Source organism: Diceros bicornis, chromosome 31 (genome assembly GCF_020826845.1).
Source record: "Diceros bicornis minor isolate mBicDic1 chromosome 31, mDicBic1.mat.cur, whole genome shotgun sequence".
Classification (NCBI taxonomy): Eukaryota; Metazoa; Chordata; class Mammalia; order Perissodactyla; family Rhinocerotidae; genus Diceros; species Diceros bicornis.
In genome coordinates, this window is record NC_080770.1 from 19,235,115 (window position 1) to 19,256,708 (window position 21,594).

Below are 21,594 nucleotides of genomic sequence, written 5' to 3' on the forward strand. Positions count from 1 at the left end.
AACATAATAAAGACCATATATGAGAAACCCACAGCTAATATCATCCTCAATGGTGAAAAACTGAAAGCTATCCCTCTAAGAACAGGAACCAGACAAGGATGCCCACTGTCACCACTCCTATTTAACATAGTACTGGAAGTCCTAGCCAGAGCAATCAGGCAAGTGAAAAAAATAAAAGGGATCCAAATTGGAAAGGAAGAAGTGAAACTGTCACTATTTGCAGATGACATGATTTTATATATAGAAAACCCTAAAGAATCCACCAGAAAACTTTTAGAAGTAATAAATGAATATTGTAAAGTTGCAGGATACAAAATTAACATACAAAAATCAGTTGCATTTCTGTACACTAACAACGAGGTAGCAGAAAGAGAAATTAAGAATACCATCCCATTTACAATGGCAACAAAAAGAATAGAATACCTAGGAATAAACTTAACCAAAGAGGTGAAAGAGCTGTACACTGAAAACTATAAAATATTTCTGAAAGAAATTGAAGAAGACACAAAGAAATGGAAAGATATTCTGTGCTCTTGGATTGAAAGAATTAACATAGTTAAGATGTTCATGCTTCCTAAAGCCATCTATAGATTCAATGCAATCCCTATCAAAGTTCCAACAACATTTTTCACAGAAATAGAACAAAGAATCCTAAAATTTATATGGAACAACAAAAGACCCCGAATAGCTAAAGGAATTCTGAGAAAAAAGAACAAAGCTGGAGGTATCACACTCCCTGATTTCAAAATATACTACAAAGCTATAGTAACCAAAACAGCATGGGACTGGCACAAAAACAGACACACAGATCAATGGAATAGAATCGAAAGCCCAGAAATAAATCCACACATCTATGGACAGCTAATCTTTGACAAAGGAGCCAAGAGCATACAATGGGGAAAAGAAAGTCTCTTCAACAAATGGTGTTGGGAAAACTGGAGAGCCGCATGCAAAAAAATGAAAGTAGACCCTTACCTTACACCATACACAAAAATTAACTCCAAATTGATTAAAGACTTGAATGTAAGACCTGAAACTATGAAACTTGTAGAAGAAAACATAGGCAGTACGCTCTTCGACATCGATCTTAGCAACATATTTTCAAGCACCATGTCTGACCAGGGAAGAGAAACAATAGAAAAAATAAACTAATGGGACTACATCAAACTAAAAATCTTCTGCACAGCAAAGGAAACCATCAACAAAACGAAAAGACAACCTAACAATTGGGAGAAGATATTTGCAAACCATACATCTGATAAAGGCTTAATCTGCAAAATATGTAAAGAACTCATGCATCTCAACAACAAAAAATCTACCAACCCAATTAAAAAATGGGCAAAAGACCTGAACAGACATTTCTCCAAAGAAGATATACAGATGGCCAACAGACACATGAAAAGATGTTCAAAATCACTAACTATCAGGGAAATGAAAATCAAAACTACAATGAGATATCACCTCACACCTGTCAGAATGGCTATAATTAACAAGACAGGAAACAACATGTGTTGGAGAGGATGTGGAGAGAAGGGAACTCTCATACACTGCTGGTGGGAGTGCAAACAGGTGCAGCCACTATGGAAAACAGTATGGAGATTCCTCAAAAAATCAAGGATAGAACTACCATATGATCCAGCTATTCCACTGTTGGGTATTTATCCAAAGAACTTGAAAATACCAATTTGCAAAGGTACATGCACCCCTGTGTTCATTGCAGCGTTATTCACAATAGCCAAGACTTGGAAGCCACCTAAGTGCCCATCAAGGGACGAATGGATAAAGAAGCTGTGGTATATATACACAATGGAATACTACTCAGCCATAAGAAACGATGAAATCCAGCCATTTGTGACAACATGGATGGACATTGAGGGTATAATGCAAAGTGAAATAAGTCAGAGGGAGAAGGTCAAATACTGTATGATTTCCTTCACTAAGTAGTAGATAATAACAACAATAAACAAACACATATAGACAGAGATTGGATTGGTGGTTACCAGAGGGGAAGGGGGGAGGGAGGAGGGCGAAAGGGATAATTTGGCACATGTGTGTGGTGATGGGTTGTTATTAGTATTTTGGTGGTGAACATGATGTAATCTACGCAGAAATAGAAATATAATGATGTACACCTGAAATTTTTACAATGTTATAAACCAATGTTACTGCCATAAACAGAAAATTAAAAAAAAAAAAAGAATTCTAGGATTGGTCACTTGTAATAACGACATTTATGAAATATCAGCCTGATTTTGTGGTATGTATGAAATAATAATTCTCACAATGAAAACTTACTTAAGTATCTCATTCAAAGTATTATGCTTATTCCACTAAATTGTGTGAGATTTATTTAGAATTTAATGAGTATTAAATAGTGTATGAAAGGAATTATTATGTTCTCTGTTTTGGGTGTATAAAAATGACCCTGTTTTTGGGGCAGTGAAAATACTCTGTATGATATTATAATGATGGTTATATGTCATTACACATTTATCCAAACTCATAGAATGTACATCACCAAGAGTGAGCCCTAAGGTGAACTATGGACTTTGGGTGATTATGATGCATGAATGTAGGTTCATCAATCACAGCAAGCGCACCACGCTGGTGGGGGACTTTGATAAGGCAGGGATTATGCACGTGTGAGGTATGGGAAATCTCTGTAACTTTCTCTTAATTTTTCTGTGAACCTAAAACTTCTCTGGAACATAAAGTCTTCAAAACAACAACAATAACAAAAAACAATCCTATTAAAGTTGAGTAGAGATATTTAATTTTGCTGTTTCCCACAGAGACTAATCGAGAGTGAGCACTTATGATCTTCTCTAAGAAAGGAAGTAACAAGTCTGAAGCCTCTGATGAATCATGTTTGGGATGCCTGCAGGCCCAATCTTCATTTTGCTGGGGCCATAGTGAATCCAGTTGTATGCTTTCCACTGAGTTTCTAAGTGAAGGGGTTAGAAAGACAGACATCTGTAGTGAAGCTCTGACATCTTGAAGGAGGTAGGCACTTCATTACAGATGCCCTCAAAGTCCAATTAGACTCAAGTTAGAAAAAAATTAAAAAGACTAAATTTTTTGCTAAACAATTTTGAATGATTTTTGTTCTCAAGTACTGAATAAATCTTAATAAAAGCTGCTCTCATGTTTTTTATGCCTCTGATTTCTTTTTTTCTTTGTGAGGAAGATTAGCCCTGAGCTAACATCTGATGCCAATCCTCCTCTTTTTGCTGAGGAAGATTGGCCCTGGGCTAAGATCCGTGCCCATTTTCCTCTACTTTATATGGGACGCCACCACAGCATGTCTTGATAAGCGATATGTCTGTCTGTGCCCGGGATCCGAAACTGCAAACCCCAGGCCGCAGAAGCTGAGCATGTGAACTTAACCACTGCACCACCAGGAAGGCCCCTATGCCTCTATATTTCATCAATAAAAATATATTCAAATTTCATAACCTGGCTTTCATGACTTTCAGCTAGGAGGACAACTTACTTTTCCAAGCCTTTCTACTATGACCATTGAGTCTGGCTAAACTAGAGGCTTCATATTGACCTTCTTTTTTTTTGCCTGATAAAGTTTGCCCTATCATCTCCATTAAAACTTTGATGTCATTTCTCTCATCTCAAATGTCCTCACTCCTCAGATTTTCAGATATCTGTGTCCAACCAAGGACCTATTTTATTTCTACTTTCCTCTCATCATGGGCCCCATATATTGAAGCTGTTATGCACCTTTTATTTATTTTTTAATATTTATTAACGATATTTGGAATTGTGATTCCTAGCTTCTGATCACCATGAGAAAACCTGTGTGAGCCACAGTGCTGTTAAGACTTCAGCCACTCAGCAAAGGAACTTAACGTTTTAAAACAGTTATGCCACTATATTACAGGTAAATGAATAATGTGAGTTAATAGTTTTGAAGGAAAGTACTTCTTGAAAAGCCAATGCTAATAATCATAATGAAAATAACCTCCTCAAATGCAGGAACCAAATACCTGCACCTTCTATATGCTTCTCTACATGTGGGATTATATAACCTTCATAGCAACTCTAAAAGGTAGGTTATTTCATTATTTATGTTCATAATTGAAGAAAATGAAGCAAGAGATGTCAAGGGACTTGTTACATATCACACCATAATGGGAAGTTCCATAGGGTGTGAATCAAGGCAGTGTGGCTTCAGGCTTTATGACTGATCTCTCTGCTAACCCACCTCAGCTCTGCTTTTGATTACTTGTGTTTCAGAGAACCCGGTTTGAACCTGACTCTCTTCAGTTAATGTTATAGTTCATCGTTTAATAATTCTGAATTTTTCACTACCAGTTTATCTACTTTTAGGAATTTGTACTCATCGCTCTGCAGATGGTTTCTACTCTTCTAATACCAATCACACGGTGACCTACATAGTTAATGATCTTATCTACATTTATCTTAAAACTCATATTAAATTGTTAAGAACAGGGGAGTATTTTCCCCATTCCTCACAATAACTCCAGACAATTTTGACTCAATATTTGAAATGAAAGATAATTGTGGAATTATGGAAGATAAGTGAATAAATACTATAATTTTAAAATATTTTGAAAAGATAGATTAGACAAGTTGACAGCTTGGACTTTGTAAAAAGGAAAAAAAAGTCACAGAAAAAGAGAAAAAGCAAATCATACTAGTGGAAGTAACAGAGGCTGAGATTTACGTACTTCTTAACAGATGTTAACAGATGTTTGTCTCATTTTATCTGCGTAGTAACCATGATTATGTCTAAAGTGCCTTTATCAAGATCTTGCAGCTAGTATATAGTGGAACTGCGATTTGAACTCATGTCATCTGACTCCAGAAACTGTATTATTTTTTTGTGAGGAAGATTAGCCCTGAGCTAACATCCATGCCAATCCTCCTCTTTTTGCTGAGGAAGACTGGCCCTGAGCTAACATCCATGCCCGTCTTCCTCCACCTTATGTGGGACGCCGCCTCAGCATGGCCTGACAAGTGGTGCATTGGTGCGCACCCAAGATCTGAACCCAGGCCGCCAGCAGCGGAGCATGAGCACTTAACCGCTACGCCGTGGGGCCGGCCCCCAGAAACTGTATTCTTAACCAAGAAATGTAATTAGTTTGCGGGTTTAATATCTACCCTAGATAAAATATCAAGATTGCAAAATATGAGCTGACAAAAGATAAAATATTCTCAGAAGGGAAATATTTTCATTAAAAATGTAGTAAAAATGTGGGGCCAGCCTATGGCCTGGTTTGGAACACTCCACTTCAGTGGCCCAGGTTCAATTCCCTGGCACAGACTTACACCACTCATTGGCGGCCACGCTGTGGCAGTGACCCACATACAAATTAGAGGAAGATTGGCACAGATGTTAGCTCAGGGTGAATCTTCCTCAGCCAAAAAAAGAAAAAAAAAAGTAGTAAAAATGTAAAATTTTATTGGTAATATAAATTTATATGCATATTATAAAAATACAGTTTTTTCCTATTAACCAAGTGAAGTAATAAAATAACATCACAAGATAACGTTTTGTTTTGTCTGCTTGTTCATCAGCTTTCCTGAAACATCATCAAACTTGAAATATTGGCCATAATTGTATATAAAAAAGGATATAGAGATATACACATATGTAAGTATACTTATAGAATGTTTCTGGGAGGACATACAAGAAACTAAAAGCAGTTATTTCTGAGGAGTAGAATTATAGATTCAAATATTTGGAGGGAGATTTTAAGTTTTCTTCTCACATTCTTCCGCTTACTTTGAGTATCTTATGATGATCATGAATTATTCTATGATAAAAATATAGTTAATAAAAAAGTACAAAATATTGAAAAACATTTTAATACTTATTAATAACAATGATAATCTCTAGCATTTGGGGAAGCAATATTGTACTTTGAAAATTATTCTAAAGTTTGTAGAATTATTATTTATGAGAGTGAAAATTGAAAGCGATATAAATATCTTAAAGGACAGTTAAATAAATGCTTCTTATAAAAATTTATATATTATTGCCACATCATTAAATTGATAATTAAACTATGGAAAGTGTAAGAACATGGGAAGAACTACTATAACAATTCTAAGTCAAAATCAGAACACCAAATGATATTATATGAAGATTTCAATCACATAAGCTATATATGCTATGAATAAGGACTTGAAATAGAAAAATCATATATTGGAATTATGAAATTTTTTAAAATAATGATTTTAGATGAAGTATCCCAGGGATTTCAGGGTAAAGATGGACATATAAGAGTAAAAACACTGCTTACATTACAGGCATATCAGAAATTTTATATCAGATCAAATTCCTAGGCAGAGAGGATCCATATTCTAATGGGATAAGTTCAAGAATAAAGAGATAAAGAGTAGTTTCCTAAATTATGACAACCTCAAAGTATTATCCAAACACTTGTTATATCATGACCATCAGTGAAGCTAACATCTTGAACACAAGAGTCATAGGTAAAGGGTTGTCATAATAAAGCATATTTCCTCCAAGAGCCTGAAGGGGCCAGCGACAATGGGCACAAAAATGAGTGAAGTAAGTGAGAATATTTTCTTCAAGAGGGATTCTCCAACAATATTACTGCTTAATTATATTGAAATAGTGTTGTTCAGATTTCAAAGCAAACAGACAAGATGCATAATACATGAAATATACGTGTGTATGTGTGTGTATAAAATCTTGTTTTTTGTTCTTAGGGAAACTCAGAATAAGGTAGGGTGGGTATTTGGACTCCACTTTTCAAATGAAGGCTTAATTCCCAAGCAGTTAAATCATTTGCCCAAAAAAGCACAAGTTCTGCAGTTCTCAATCTTGGTAGAAATCAAAAATTTCAAAGAACTTTTATTTTTTATTTACACAAAAGCTTTGGTGCAATGCAATGAGTTTCTGAATTAACAGATGTGGGAGAGGCTTGGACATCTGTAGATTTACAAAGATTCATAGGGGATTAAAGGCAGTTGGAGGTAACAGGATGGTGCAAAAACAATTAATTCAGAGTTCAGCCCACTTATCTTCCTAAGATGTCACTTATTTTTTCTTTCTGCAGATTAAAACTGTCAACTGCATCCTACCTTTGGCCACTAGTATGAGATGAATAACAGTGTGACTGAATTCATTCTGTTTGGGTTGACACAGGATGCAGGAAAGCAGAAAGCAATATTTAGAGTTGTCTTGATTCTTTACCTCATGACACTGTTGGGGAACTTTCTCATTGTAGTGAATATTAAAACAAGCAGGACCTCTGAGAGCCCCATGTACTTCTTCCTACTCTGTCTGTCCTTTGCTGATGCCTGCTTCTCTACAACCACACCCCCAGATTGATTGGGGATGCCCTTCTCAGAAGAAGACCGTTTCCTACAATGAGCGCATGACTCAGGTCTTTGCAGCCCATTTCTTTGGCCGCATGGAAATCTTTGTGCTCATCCTCATGGCCTTGGCTGCGATGTAGCCATTTGTAAGCCCTTGCGATACACAACTTTCATGAGCCAGCAAGTCTGTGTCGTGTTGGTGATTCTGGCCTGGGTGGGATCTTGTATCCACTCTTCAGCACAGATTTTCCTGGCTTTGAGATTGCCTTTCTGTGGCCCTAATGTGACCCACTATTTGTCCACTATTTCTGTGACTTGCAGCCCTTGATGAAACTTGCCTGCATGGACACTCACGTGATAAATTTGCTGGCTGTTCACAAAAAAAAAAAAAAATTGGTGGCTGTTTCTAACAGTGGGGCCCTATGCATGGTGAGTTTCATAATTCTGCTTATGTCCTATGCTGTCATCTTGTACTCTCTGAGACACCACAGTGCAGAAGGAAGGCGAAAAGCCCTTTCCACGTGCACCTCCCACTTTGCTGTAGTTGTCATACTTTTTGGTCCATGCATATTTATGTACACATGCCCACCAACCACATTTCCAATAGACAAGATGGTGGCTGTGTTTTATACAATTGAGACATCCTTGCTCAACCCTCTGATCTATACAGTGAGGAATGCAGAGGTGAAAAATGCCACGAAAAATTATGGTGTAGCAAAATATGACTTCAACTGATAAATAATATATGGGGATTCTAACGTCTACTTCCTTAACAGCTTAGTTTTGCTTAAAGGACAGTAAAGATAAATATTCCTGTTGAGGCACAAATAATTAAGAAATATGTGGATGTAAATATATATATTCCATAAGTACATATTCCTTTATTATATATTCAGTATCCTTATTCTAAGATGATTACATTCAAATAAAATTACTTAAATCCTGTAACCACTTTGAACAACCAATGATGACCCTTACTTGAATTCTATCAACATTTGGCCATATTTACACACTGCCTAATGACAAAATGACTGTGTAAGTGTATGTCATGAAACAATTATTTTTTTATATTTTATTCTTGTCCTTATGAATGTGACGATAAGAGCTAACCCGTATGAGACTGGACACTTACAGAATCAAGGTTGCTGTCTTGACAAACTGAGGATTAGACAAGATGCTCTGAGAAAATGCTGCTCTGGAAATCTGTGCCTGAGCCTGCCTCACTGGGAATCTATATTGACGGACCCTCAAATTCCAATAAAAGCTGGGAATATCAGGGAAAACCTAGACTGTCACTGTAAAGTCTCTCAAAATACTGCGAATGGTGATGGAGGGAGGAGTCTCATGGTTGGGTGTGATAGGCAATATTACCAGACTGTTGCCTTTTCAGGGTCTTTCACATTGTTCTTCCCAAAGAAGAAGGAAGAGGCTATAAGAGAGTTTGGCAGCAGGCATATACAGAACGGAGAGTAAAGGGAAGGAAGGAGAATAGATAACAATGCATGATGAAGACAGAGAAAAGGTGAAAGGAAAGAGGTAATTTTATCCAGGTGGGAGACAAGGAACTTTATCTTCTTTATATGTTGAGAATCATTTTTGGGTATATGAATATTTGAGGGGGAAAATGATGTTTCAGGATATTTCTGTACCATTGACCTAGTGTAGCTTATCTTCCTTGGCTACCATGTTTACTTGGGTATTAGGAAAGAAGCACATAGTTTTGTTATTGTTTCTGATCTCAGTCCCTTGGTCCCACCAACAGGAGGGTTGTGTGCTAGGTTCTCAATAGCACTTTGAAACCCCCTTCCATTTTACACACACACACACACACACACACACACACACACATGTGTTAAGTTTGGAGTGAGGAGCAGGCATATCTCTACAGTAATTTCCCCTAAGATGTTCTCACAAACCACTCTCCCACTTTCCACTCTGACCAGGTTTATATCCTTTATCTACTTGTGGGGAGATTATCTCTATCATTTTGTTTGGTTTAGAGATAGGCATAGGTGATTTGAACACACTTTGTAATTCCCCATCTATCGTGTCTAGTCAAAATTTCAGTTATGACACCTTGTTACATAAGAAGTATTAATTCATAAAGAATTTGTATGAACACTGGACTTCAAGATAATTTATTTTCATTTAGACAGGGATGGTACGTTACTCCAATTGGAGAAACATTTGTTGCAGTCACATAAAAGATACATTTTATGGAGGAATGTTTGTACAATTCAACCTTATCTGTAAAGAGGGAAAACTACAAAGGGAATTGGGCAGAGACAGACTATAGGAATGATTAATGAGGAAAGGAGAGGAGAAATCCCTCGAAGCACAGGAATGGGAGGAAAGAAAGGAAGTCTGAAAATCAATCTTTGGATCAGGGAAATAAAAGAAATTACAAAGTCACTTCATGGAAGATCTAAGGCTACTCTTCTACAATCCTTTTGTGATTTCTATGGCAAGGGAGCCATTTTCAGTTCCCTCATCCCTGCACTCAGGTGTGAGGCTTCTTGCACAGAAGAAGAACCTCTAAGTTCCTGAAGAGAATCATCACTAGGGTGTCAACAGCCAACAACGATAGTTAGTGTTGAAATAATTTTGATACCAGTCACTTCAAATAGCAGGACAAATAAGGGGCCGTGTAGGACCCTAGCAGATAAAACAAATCACAGAGTTCTGCGGGAAACTGCAGAGATCCCTCACTCTCCTTCCTCCATCCCATGAGTCAGAGGCAGAGGATCAGAGCAGAAGCTAGAATGATAGTGCTTGAATTAGTTATACAGAGTTAAGAAATAATAACAGTGTCTTGTGTCCTAAGTGTACCCTGGGACTCTAGGCTGGCCTGCAGTATAAACACACATACTTAATAACTCCATAAGGAAAGAAAGGATTATTTTACCCAGCAATTCCAGCAAAAGTACATACTGAGATTGCATTTTACAAGGGTCAACTACTCCTCCACGAAATCATCACTGTTGTCAAAAAAATAGGATTCTTTGATTTTCCAAGTCTTGGCCATACACTTACCCTTGGAGCATAGATGGAGACACCAATTAAACTTTGTTGTTGAGAGTGGGAGAAGAGTGGGTTTATTACAAAATGAAATGATTACACAACAGGCAAAAAGAAACCCAAAGCATCTACACCAGATTTTGGTCACTCTGCTTTACCCATTTTCACAGCTCCTCTCTGAGGTACCCATGGCAGCAGATGTGCCGATGGCTGCCTCCTGTCCATGTGGTGACTTTGTACAAATTAAAAAAGTGTGCTTCATCCTCAAGATGCTTTACTTTCATACAGCAGAAAGTTGTCATATGGTGCTTACTCATTTACAATATGCTTCACTGCCATCTGTCAAAAATTTCTTGAGACCAATTGTAAAGATAGTTATTATTAAATCCTCTATCTGTTATCTATCACTGTGTAACAAATAACCACGTAACTTCAATGGCATGAAACAATATTTTTTTGGTTTTCAGTCTATGGATCAGCTGGATTGTACTTCCCCTTTCCACTGAGCTCATTTATGCATCAGTAGTCAGCTGCACGTTGAGTAGGTGTCTCTATGATCTTGACTGGGATCTTTTACATGTTTTGGGTTCAGCAGGCTATAGTCTGATCTAATATGATCTTGGTTAGGACAACAGTGCTCTCTTCCTAGTGATCTGTCATCCAGCATGCTAATTTTCTAATTCGCATGGCAGAGGTTTCTAACAGAGCAAATGGAAGTCAACAAGAACTCTTGAGGCCCAAGCTCAGAACTGACAATCTGTTCGTGTCTACCATATTCTATCAGCCAAAGTGAGTCACAAGGGCTGCCCAGAGTCAGAATGAGAAGGCAAAATGGTGTAAATATAGACAGGCTAATAATTATGTTCACAATGTAATAAATCTACCCCAAATGATTACTATGTGCCAGGTACTTTTCAAAGGGCTTTATATAATTTATTTAATCCTTAGCAATGCACGTAACGTACTGCTTCATGCTTTATTTCTTTGTTGGCATGCTGGTCCCGTTACCTGGAAAGTTTTACATTTTGGCTAACTTGGAAACATCTTACCCATGTGTTCAGATTCAACTTCAATATCACCTTTTCCAGGAAGCTTTCTGTTGACCCAGATAGCTCAGCCAAAGGCTCTTTATCTATACTCCCTCATACTTATAAATTCCTCTATCACTAAATGTATCACACTATATTGAATTTAATTAACTTGTGTGCTTCTTCCACTGATTTTACATTTCTTGTTCCCAGGGAATTTGTATAAAGGAATTTATAAGTCTCGAGCCACACTGGATTTGGAACTGGATTTGACAATTTATCTTGACTAAGTTACTTAATCTCTCTGTATCACTATTATTTATATTTTCATCAGCACAATACACATCATCAATAATGTTTAAATAGACTAAAACATTTAAAAAATCTTTGAGAATCTTTAAAAATGTTAAAAATCAGGGATACTCTTTATGAAACCACCAAGGTGATGTTCTGAATTTATGTTGCTTAGAGAAATTAGTTGAAAGAGTTCAAACTTTGGAATGAGAAGGGTATATATTAGCACTTGACTGACAAGTTATACTAGAGACAGTAATTTACAGGAATGTTCCATTTGCTCCACTCCATTTCCCAGCTTCCTTTCAGTTAGATGGAACCGTCTTAGAATTTATCTGCCTGGCCTCTGTAAATGTTTGAGGTATGTCTTAGAATTGGAGGTCCCAGAAACGTGAGTGGGGGCCATGTGTGCCACCTTGAGGCTGAGGCATTAGAGAAAACATCCCCAAATCTCCAGTTTCTGTCATCTTCTGCAGTGGCAGCTGAAGGAACCATCTATTCAGTTACAAGATGATGGAGTTTTGTCAACCTGTCCCTGAGTTACTGTGTGAAGCAGAGGCCTAGATTGCAAGGACTATATAAGGTGAATGAGAAATAAATTTTTTTTTCTGTTCTTTTCTCTGTCTTGTGGAGTTTCACCCCACACATACACAACTTAGTATTCATAGTATTGAGCAACTGGCTTAGACTGCACAGGACTCTTTGAAGACTTCTGTTTTTCTCTCTGCCTAGCTCCTCCTGCTCCAGTGCTCTGCTTCACAGACTACAGCCTCTTCAGACCCTGAACTCTGATCTCTGTATCCTCATCTCAGTGAGAACTGTGGGGCCTTGCTGGGGTCCTCCCTTGCTGCACCACAGTCCAGAATGTTCTCCAGCAGAAACCTGCAGTTACCCTCGAGCTCACCAGATTTGTTTCCTTTCCCTGGGAACCCAAGTACTATATTGCATGTTGTCCAATATTGAAAATCATTGTTTCACATATTTTGTCCAGGTTTTAGCTACTTATAGCGATAGGAAAATCCAGTTTCTTCATTATGTCCAGAAATTTTAAGCACTGTGTTTTCTTAAAAAAATATATATCATTTGTTTTTATATTATTTTAAAAAATGTTAATTATTAATTGCAGAAGTGAAAAATAATGCATTTCCCTTACTTAAAAAAAGGAAAACATTACAAGCAAGCACATAATCAACTTTAATATCATCACTTCTATTTGCATCACTGTCTCTCAGGTCCCCACTTTCATTGTAATTGAATTTTAAAAATATTTTTAGCTTATTCAGCATCCTTTCCCTCTTTGTTTTTGATGATCCTATACACATAAAATGCTATCAGGAATGTTTTCCTATTGACTTTGTGAGATAGGTTCTAACATTTTTTTTCAAATTGATAGTCATTTATCTTAATACAATTTATTTGCATTATTGATAAAAACTTCCAGCTTCATCATACATTAAATTACCAAATATCTATGGCTGAATTCTAGGCTCAATACTCTATTCTATTAACATATTTGTCTATTCTGTGGGTATCTCTTATTTTTAAAATTACTATAGATTTATGATATATTTGTCCTCCTTCTTCTTCTTCTCCCCAACCCCCCAGAAAATCTTTGACTATTCTCATATACATATCAAACCATGTGGAGTTTAGAATCATTCTCTCAGTTTCCAAGAAAAAATCTTCTTGGATTTTGATTGGAATTTCACTCAGTTCGTGAATTAATTGTGAAAAATTAACAACTTTAAAATAGGATATCTTCCCATGATGAATTCTATAACTCTTTATTAAGTTGTCTTTTGTGAAGATGTTTAGTGTTCTTCATAAAGACTGTACAGATTTTTGTTATGTTGTTTAGAGTCTTACTGTTACTATGAAGCAGACATTATATTTTATAATTATTTATTGTAATTATATTTGAAAGTATTATTATGCTGATATTTGACTAAATTTTTATAATAAACATTATAATTTGTCAGTTGATTGTCTTGGTTTTTCTAAGTAGATGAACATGTCAGCCAATGATGAACTGTGTTACCTCATTTTCAGTTTTGATTATCTTATTTCTTTTTACTGTTATTTCATTGGTTGACAATGAGTTTCCAAAGTGACAGCCCATGGGCCCAATTAATTTAAAAATTTGTAGATTTGTTTGATCCAAAATTTTTATTTAACATAATGTTTTAAAAATTAGTTAGCAACATATTCAAATCATTAAAATTCATATAAAATATGGGTGCCTGATGTCTCTTGAATTCTGAGGATGTGGCAAATTTGGACATATACTCCGCATAAAACAACCATGGATCAGAGCTGAGTCATGCAGACCCTCATGGGGACATTGCTCCAGAGGGAGCAAATGTCTGAAATGTCTTGCACAATTTGGCTTTTTTCATTTGTTTTGTCTTTCTGGCCACTCTAGGTATCTGAGATTGAGAACACTGCGTTAGGACCCTCAGCAAAATATATAATAATAGCATTATAAAAAGTGGCCTTGTCTTATTCCTGATTGATTAATTAATTAATTTCCAACTCAGTTAATTTAATTCAATTAATTTACTATTAACTGTGATATTTTCTTTAGGTTTCTGGAACGTATCCTTTCATCAAATTAAAGAATTTCATTTTAATTTTAGTTTTCTGTGTTTTAATTATAATTCAGACTAAATCTTATCAAATCCCATTTTGGCAACTTGGAAATTCTCTTTTTATAAAACAATATAATTTTATTAACAGAAAGTCCTAGTAACAGAAATCAGTGAACCAAAGTTTGATTCAGAAAGCAGATACATAAAAAATTACTCAACCTTACTTGCTAAAATGATTTAATGAGAAATAGAGGCACGCTATTTTATGAGAACTAATTTTAGTTATATGTAAAAAAGATGTGAACAAACAGACAGGTGACTCTAAATTATAGGATGACATAGTCACAAAGAATTCATCAGTACCATACAAAACATAAACTTAAGCTAGCAATATACTGTTTCTTTGATTGACCTTTATGAAGTTATTAAACCTCAAGTTATTAAATATTACACAAATATAAAGTCAAGGACCTCACTCCAAGGTTCTTCCCAGTGTTTACACTATATGATTATAATTAAATAAAGATCATCCTAAGGTTTTTCCAAAGACCCAGGTAATCACACTATTATGGATTTTTTCTTCTGTATTTATATATGGGAAAATATAACGAAATGTAGAGTTCAGGGGAGTATTTTACTCTGAAATATTTAAAAAGGGTATTGTGAAGTTTCTTATACAATTGAAAATTAAAGGACAAATAGAAGCTGACTACAAAATCTTTTCACACCATGTTGCCCGAGTCTTCTGTAGCACAAAAGCTAGAGTCCATCTGCGTTCTGAAAGCATTTTTGACTCTGGGTCATTTTTAAGACATAATAACATTTATGCTCTTTGAGGATTCAAGGAAGGCTGGATGTATGAGCACTACCCAATCTAACCACTGTGTACATTTCTGATTCTGCTTCTCGAACTCTCTACCTGGACTGTTGTGTTCCATTCACTCTGATCTTTGATAGTTCCTCGAAAATACCATGGTGGTTCCTGCATTATAGTTTTCTCTCTCTAGAATCTTCATCCCACTAATCCTCTTATGGTTGTTTGCTTCTGATCATTCTTGTCAATTATTGGTGCTCATCATTATTAAACTTATTGATTAGTATATTTCATCACTTTTCCTAAGGATATCTCAACAGAATTCAAAATAAGCTGAAATGCTACCTGCTAATAGAATCCTTCTTTGACTACACAATATGACGTAGCCTCCATGAAATACTCATAGCCCTCCATTTCCATTAACTCTATTGTAATGGTCACTCTCTGACTTTTGTTTTGTTTCTTTGTTTACTTTTAATTACATATTAGTTGTCTCTATTTTGCCCTAACCATCTGAATTTAGCTATTTGAAAAACAAAGCTCTTGTATTCTATAGCTATTTAACAGATATTTACTGAAAATCTAATAGGTGCTGAGCATAAATAAAACAAAAATCGGGGCAGGCCCTGTGGCGTAGCGGTTAAGTGCGCGCGGTCCGCTGCTGGCGGCCCAGGTTCGGATCCCAGGTGTGCACCCATGCACCGCTTGTCAGGCCATGCTGTGGCAGCGTCCCATATAAACCAGAGGAAGATGGGCACGAATGTTAGCCCATGGCCAATCTTCCTCAGCAAAAAGGGAGGATTGGCATGGATGTTAGCTCAGGGCTGATCTTCCTCACACACACAAAAAAAAACCCAAAAATCCTTCCCACATAGATGTCCAGTCTAGAGAGAGATGGAAAGCAACAAAAATCAAATCATAATTATACAAAATAATTATACATTTGATCATCATTGCTAAGAAAATGAAGATATTGACATAGAGAATAATGGCAGGAGTGGAAGAATCTTTGAATAGAGTCATGGGGGAAGGCTTTGTGATGTAATGACACTTAGTCTCTTAATTAGGACTAGATGTTAGAGAGAAACAGCCACCTGAAGAGGAAGAGGGCTTGTTTTCAGAGAGAGAGAGAGAGAAGTAAAAACCCTAAGGTGAGAAAAATCTTGCATAGCTCTAAAGGCAGAAGAAAAAGCCCAACATGAGTGATTGATGCACAGTGAGGGAGGAGGTGAGGTGCTCAAGTTGCAGAGGCAGTAGACAGATTAATCAGGGGATTCTTGGACAAGGTAAGGAGTTTCTAAAGGCAATAGGAAGCCAAGGAAAGATATAAAGCAGTAGACTATCATAATCTTTAAATTGCAAATACTCTAAATCATAAATCAGAATTATATTTTTAAGAGATCCTTCTGGTGGCTAGTGGAGAATGGACAGTTTTATTTCTCACACCTTTCTTTTTTATCTTTTTAAATGTTTATTTTATTTTTCAATTGAGGCACAATTTTTTTACAGAAATTTTTTGTGTAACTATATATCATGACAAATGTTAACTAGACTTGTGATCATTTTGCAATATATACAAATATTGAATTATTCTGTTTTATACCTGAAACAAATAGAATGTTATATGTCAATTATATCTCACACATTCTGAAAGAATGACTTCTCCCTATGGGAAACACACAATATTCTCAGAAAAGACAGTCACTTGCCAATCAAAGTTTCTTGTTTCACCCACAGTTTCCTCATGGCATTTTTCACCTCTGTGTTCCTCAAGGTGTAGATCAAGGGATTTAACATGGGTGTGATGATGGAACCTGACACGGTCATTGCCTTGTCTATGGGGTAAGTGTCCACAGGCCTCATGTACAAGAAGATGCATGGCACAAAGAACAAGACGACCACTGTGAGGTGAGAGCCACAGGTGGAGAGAGCTTTGCGCCGCCCTTCAGAGCTGTAAGACTTCAGAGAGCAGAGGATGACCATGTAGGAGGCGATGAGAATAAGGAAAATGGTCACACACATCACCCCACTGTTGAGGATGACTAAGAAGCCCAGGATGTGGGTGTCCATGCAGGCCAGTTTCAACAATGGAAACAAATCACAAACAAAATGGTCTATGACATTGGGGCCACAGAAGGGTATTTGATACATGAAGAGAAGCTGTGTTACTGCATGGATAAATCCCCCCAGCCAGGCCCCTCCCAGCAGCAGGCAGCACACCCGAGGGCTCATGATGGTCATGTAGTGCAGGGGCTTACAGATGGCCACATAGCGGTCATAGGCCATCACACTGAGAAGGATGACATCCACACCAGCAAAGAAATGCTCTGCAAAGAGCTGGGCCATGCAGCCTTCAAGGGAGATGGTAGTGCTCACAGAGAGGGAGTCCACTATCATCTTGGGGGCAGTGACAGAAGAGAAGGTGACATCCAACAGGGACAAAGAAGAAAGGAAAAAATACAGAGGTGATCTCAGACTCTGACTTGTCAATACGGTGACCACAATGAGTAGGTTTCCCAAAACGGTGGATATGTACATGGTTAGAAATACAACAGAGAGTGTTTTCCGCAACTCCAGGTTCTCTGTAAGACCCAAAAGTATGAATTCTGTCACATTATTTTGATTTCCCATTTATCAGGTGCTGATATGAGCTCCAGCTGCGAGTTGGAAAACTCAAAAAAGCAACATATGATTTATAATTACTGATTATATGGCTTCAGGTATTTCCAGGACCTCAGGATCACATTGTTTGTTTTTATTCATTTATTCTCTCCATCCAAGCATTTGGCTTTTAAGAACCTGCTAAAAAAAGAGCTTAAACAATAACTACTTCATTAATGAAAGGTTTCCTCCAAGCCTTTTCTTCTCTCTTTTTAAACAGTTCTTCCTTGTGAAACAGGTTTTTCCTTCTCCTCCCTTTATGATTGTTATTACTAATAGCCAGCTTTTTTGAGCGCCTACCCTCCTCCAGGCACTAGAATAACCCTACAATTGACTCTATTTAACAGATGAGGGAACTGACTTGCATAGAGTTTAGGAAGCTTAACCAAGATGGCACAGCTGGTGCCTGATGAAGCCAGACTGTGGACCACGTTTCTGACTCCAGAATCAGTGCCCTCAGCGTCAACATTGCTTCTCTAGAAATCACGCTGTGAGTCTGTCACTTACCGATCACTGGGCTAGGTAACATCACAATCATTATCCTGTTTTATCTTCCAAACAATCTGAAGTGGGTTTTACTTCCTGTGCTCTTTTTCAAATAATATGGCAATTCTTTTGTAATTTTGTGCTTTACTTCCAAATATTAAATGATCAAAATACATCTAAAACTGGTGACTCTATAATCCATGACTAATATATTTTTCAATGATGACGTTTACAAACCGTGATGTTCTAGTAAAGACATAGACCCACAATATAACCAACGCAAACCTGAATAGGCCCAACTCATTTCTTTTGGTTTCCTCTGTTCCTTAAATGGAGCAAAGGATCCCAGAACACAATAACAACAATAATTAAACAATTAGCTTTTAGATTCACTAACTATGTTGCTGGGCACTGTGCCAAGTACGATGTATGTGTTACCTCATTTAAACCTCATGATACCATATGAAGTAGGTATCGTACGGTTCCCTTTGAAAAAAGGATAAACTGAGGTCTTAGGAAGTTAAATCTCTTATATGAGATTATATAACTAGTGTGCTGTGAAGCTGGTATTTTAATCCCACAGCTCAAATTCTTAACCACTATATACCCCACTGCAGAAGAGAAGAACAGAGTCTGTGTTGTTTCAGGAGAGTTAGTATTGTAACCTAGAAGAGAAGCTACAATGAAAACATATCTCATATTACTTGAGACTTTTAAGCAGAGGCTGGCTGCCACATCTTAGAAATTTTGCAAAGAGCATAGCTTCCAACCGATATTTGGACTATAAGACTATAAATAATAAGTAGTCACTCTTGCTACTTAACAACGCACCTCCACACCCACCTCTTACACAAAATGCAAAGTATCCACCAGACTATGGAAGTGCCATTTTATTCATGTTACTTAATCTCATCCTCTCTGACCTAGCCCAAGAACTAAGATCTTTCTTGGAAGAGCCCTTGTGAATTATAAAGAGCATTGGCTCGGGAATCAGGGAATGAGAGGTGGGTTTTATTCTGGGTTGCATCACTAACTTAGTCTGTTATTTGGCATGTTGCTGGCATCTCTGAGCCTCAGTTTCCTCATTTGCAGTATAAAGATGGTTCACTAGATGAGTAACAACAGAGGGGACTGTGTCTTCTTCACACACAAACACTCATCTCTTCATTGCATTAACTGTTTATGCCCTTAGGGGAGATTTTCCTAAAGAAATGATTCATTTCACGTTTAAAAGAATTGAAAGCCACCACTCTAATATCTAATGCCTCATCTGTTCTTATTGCCTGGAACTTGGAAAGACACCCTGTTGATATAGTACAGAATTTAATTTGTCTACCTAACATTCAACTCCTGTCACCGGCACCCCTCACTTGCTCAGCTTCATTTCTCTGTTCTCCTCGCTTTATTTATCCCAATGTCATCTCACCTGCTTCTGCCAGACTCTCACCATTTCTTTCCGCGTCTGCCTTTCTGTTGGCAGGGAATGTCACTGGATTCAGACATAGAAAACCTACCTCTAAGTCACAGGCAGACCACTTACTGCCTTTGTAATCTCAACCTCCTCAAGCCTTAATTTCCACAGCAGCACAATTAGTAAAAGCGAAATCACAGATACCATGTGTGTATTGCTGACTATATGAGTGGAATGTGCACAGGGCTTTTTCTCATTTAATAATAACGAACAGCCATATGATATAAGCATTATGATTGTGTGGATTTTCTGAAGCAGCAACTGAGGCTTAGAAAAGTTGTATAACTACCTTACAGTTTCTTTGCAGGTACAAGACTAATTCCAAAGCATAGACTTTAACTACTATGCTTTACAGCCCCCAGTACTTTAAAATCCTGCCTCACAGAGCTCCTCTGAAGGCCAAAGAAAGTAATACACATGGAAAAGTTTTGGAAAGCAATATACGTGTATTTTTTTTTCCTGATTGTGTCCTTATGTCTGTAAGCTCTAGGCTTGTCAACTGCCTTTGTTCATTCCCTCCATCAACCAATCCATTTCATGTTTCTCTTATTTCCATTGGGAAATGTTTAAGGATTGCTACTTGTTTCATATTTCTCAAATTTCCTAATAAATTAGTAAGGATGCAATGGGCAGCAATACAATCCAAGACATTTTATGAACTGGAAGGAAACTAAAATGTTCTGTAGGGCACAGGTAATGCTCATCCTCCAAGTTTGAGAGCAGATCTGTTATCAGAGTCTGGTTGCTATTTCTCTGTCAACCAGGAACAATGAGTGGCTGTAGTCTTGACCAAAGACTGAAATTTGGTTTCGGCCAAAACCAAGAACTGAACAGTACCTTGAACTTCCAGTTCAGTGTTGAATCACACCATCAGCTGCCTTCATCATAGTCCCTTTCACAGCAGGTCGTGAGGAGTTATTTTTAGAAGGCTCTTCAAGCGAAGACAGGGGTAGTTACAATTAATGCTTTTCTTTTCCTTTGCCGGTCCACTTCCCTCACTTTCTCTAAGTATTAAGTAGACAAAAAATACTTAAAAAAATTTTCAAATGTGGTCCATTTCCTTAAATAAGGGCAAGACTAATAAATTTAAAATAATGAGAGAGAGAAGTGAAATTGGAAAAAACGGCATCAGAGAATCTCCTTAGAACCATTTCCAGATATGTTATCCACTCCCTTTCTTGCTGCCTATGAGCACTTTTTGGAAAACTATACATTTTATTCACCAATATTTATTCCTAAGGTAGAGGCTCATTCATTTAATTTTTAAAAATTTGCTCAAAAGAGTATAAAAACAGATCAAGCAAAATAACTTGGTCTAATTCATGTTAGAACTCAAGTATAAACTCAGGTTCATAACTCAAGCTTTCTTACCCAGAGAATAAATATTGCTTACAGATAAAGCACACAGGTATTGAGTATGAATTATTGACATAATTCAAGAGGAATAGATATGTATGCACTTATTCAATATAATTAATTCAATTAATAACTGTCATATATTGTAAGTAATTTCTATGCTATAATTCTATGCAATAACTAAAATCTACACACTAAATACTTAACCAAATAATAAAGATGATTCTTAGAGCTTAGTTTTAACAATTGGTTAAAAACAGAAAGTTGTATAAATACAGATTCTAAGGTCATCTCAAGTCTAACCTAAGATCTTACCAAACTCAAGATTCCTTCAAATGAAGTAACTTCAGAGAGTCCAAGAACCAGGTGAATGATTCCAGCTGGGTTTTCTAATTGTGGAGGCAAGGTGTCTGGGACATACACGAGGAGAAATTCATCCAATTATTATGTCTTGGTCAAATGTCCCAAACTAGAATTTTTATTGTTTTCAAAGACAGATTTAAAACAGGAGCCTTAAGTGTTTATGATCCTAATGAAGAGATAACCTTTCTG

General features: G+C 36.9%; 1 protein-coding gene and 1 pseudogene across 1 annotated transcript; one reads left to right on the forward strand and one right to left on the reverse strand.

The window, feature by feature from the left end:
* Window positions 1-7,108: 7,108 nt before the first annotated feature.
* Window positions 7,109-8,051, forward strand: LOC131395701 (olfactory receptor 4C11-like; annotated as a pseudogene).
* Window positions 8,052-16,769: 8,718 nt separating this feature from the next.
* Window positions 16,770-17,699, reverse strand: LOC131395702 (olfactory receptor 4C6-like). The gene has a single exon (XM_058527541.1). The coding sequence runs from the start codon at window positions 17,697-17,699 to the stop codon at window positions 16,770-16,772; it is 930 nt and encodes a 309-aa protein (XP_058383524.1).
* Between the last annotated feature and the right edge of the window lie 3,895 nt (window positions 17,700-21,594).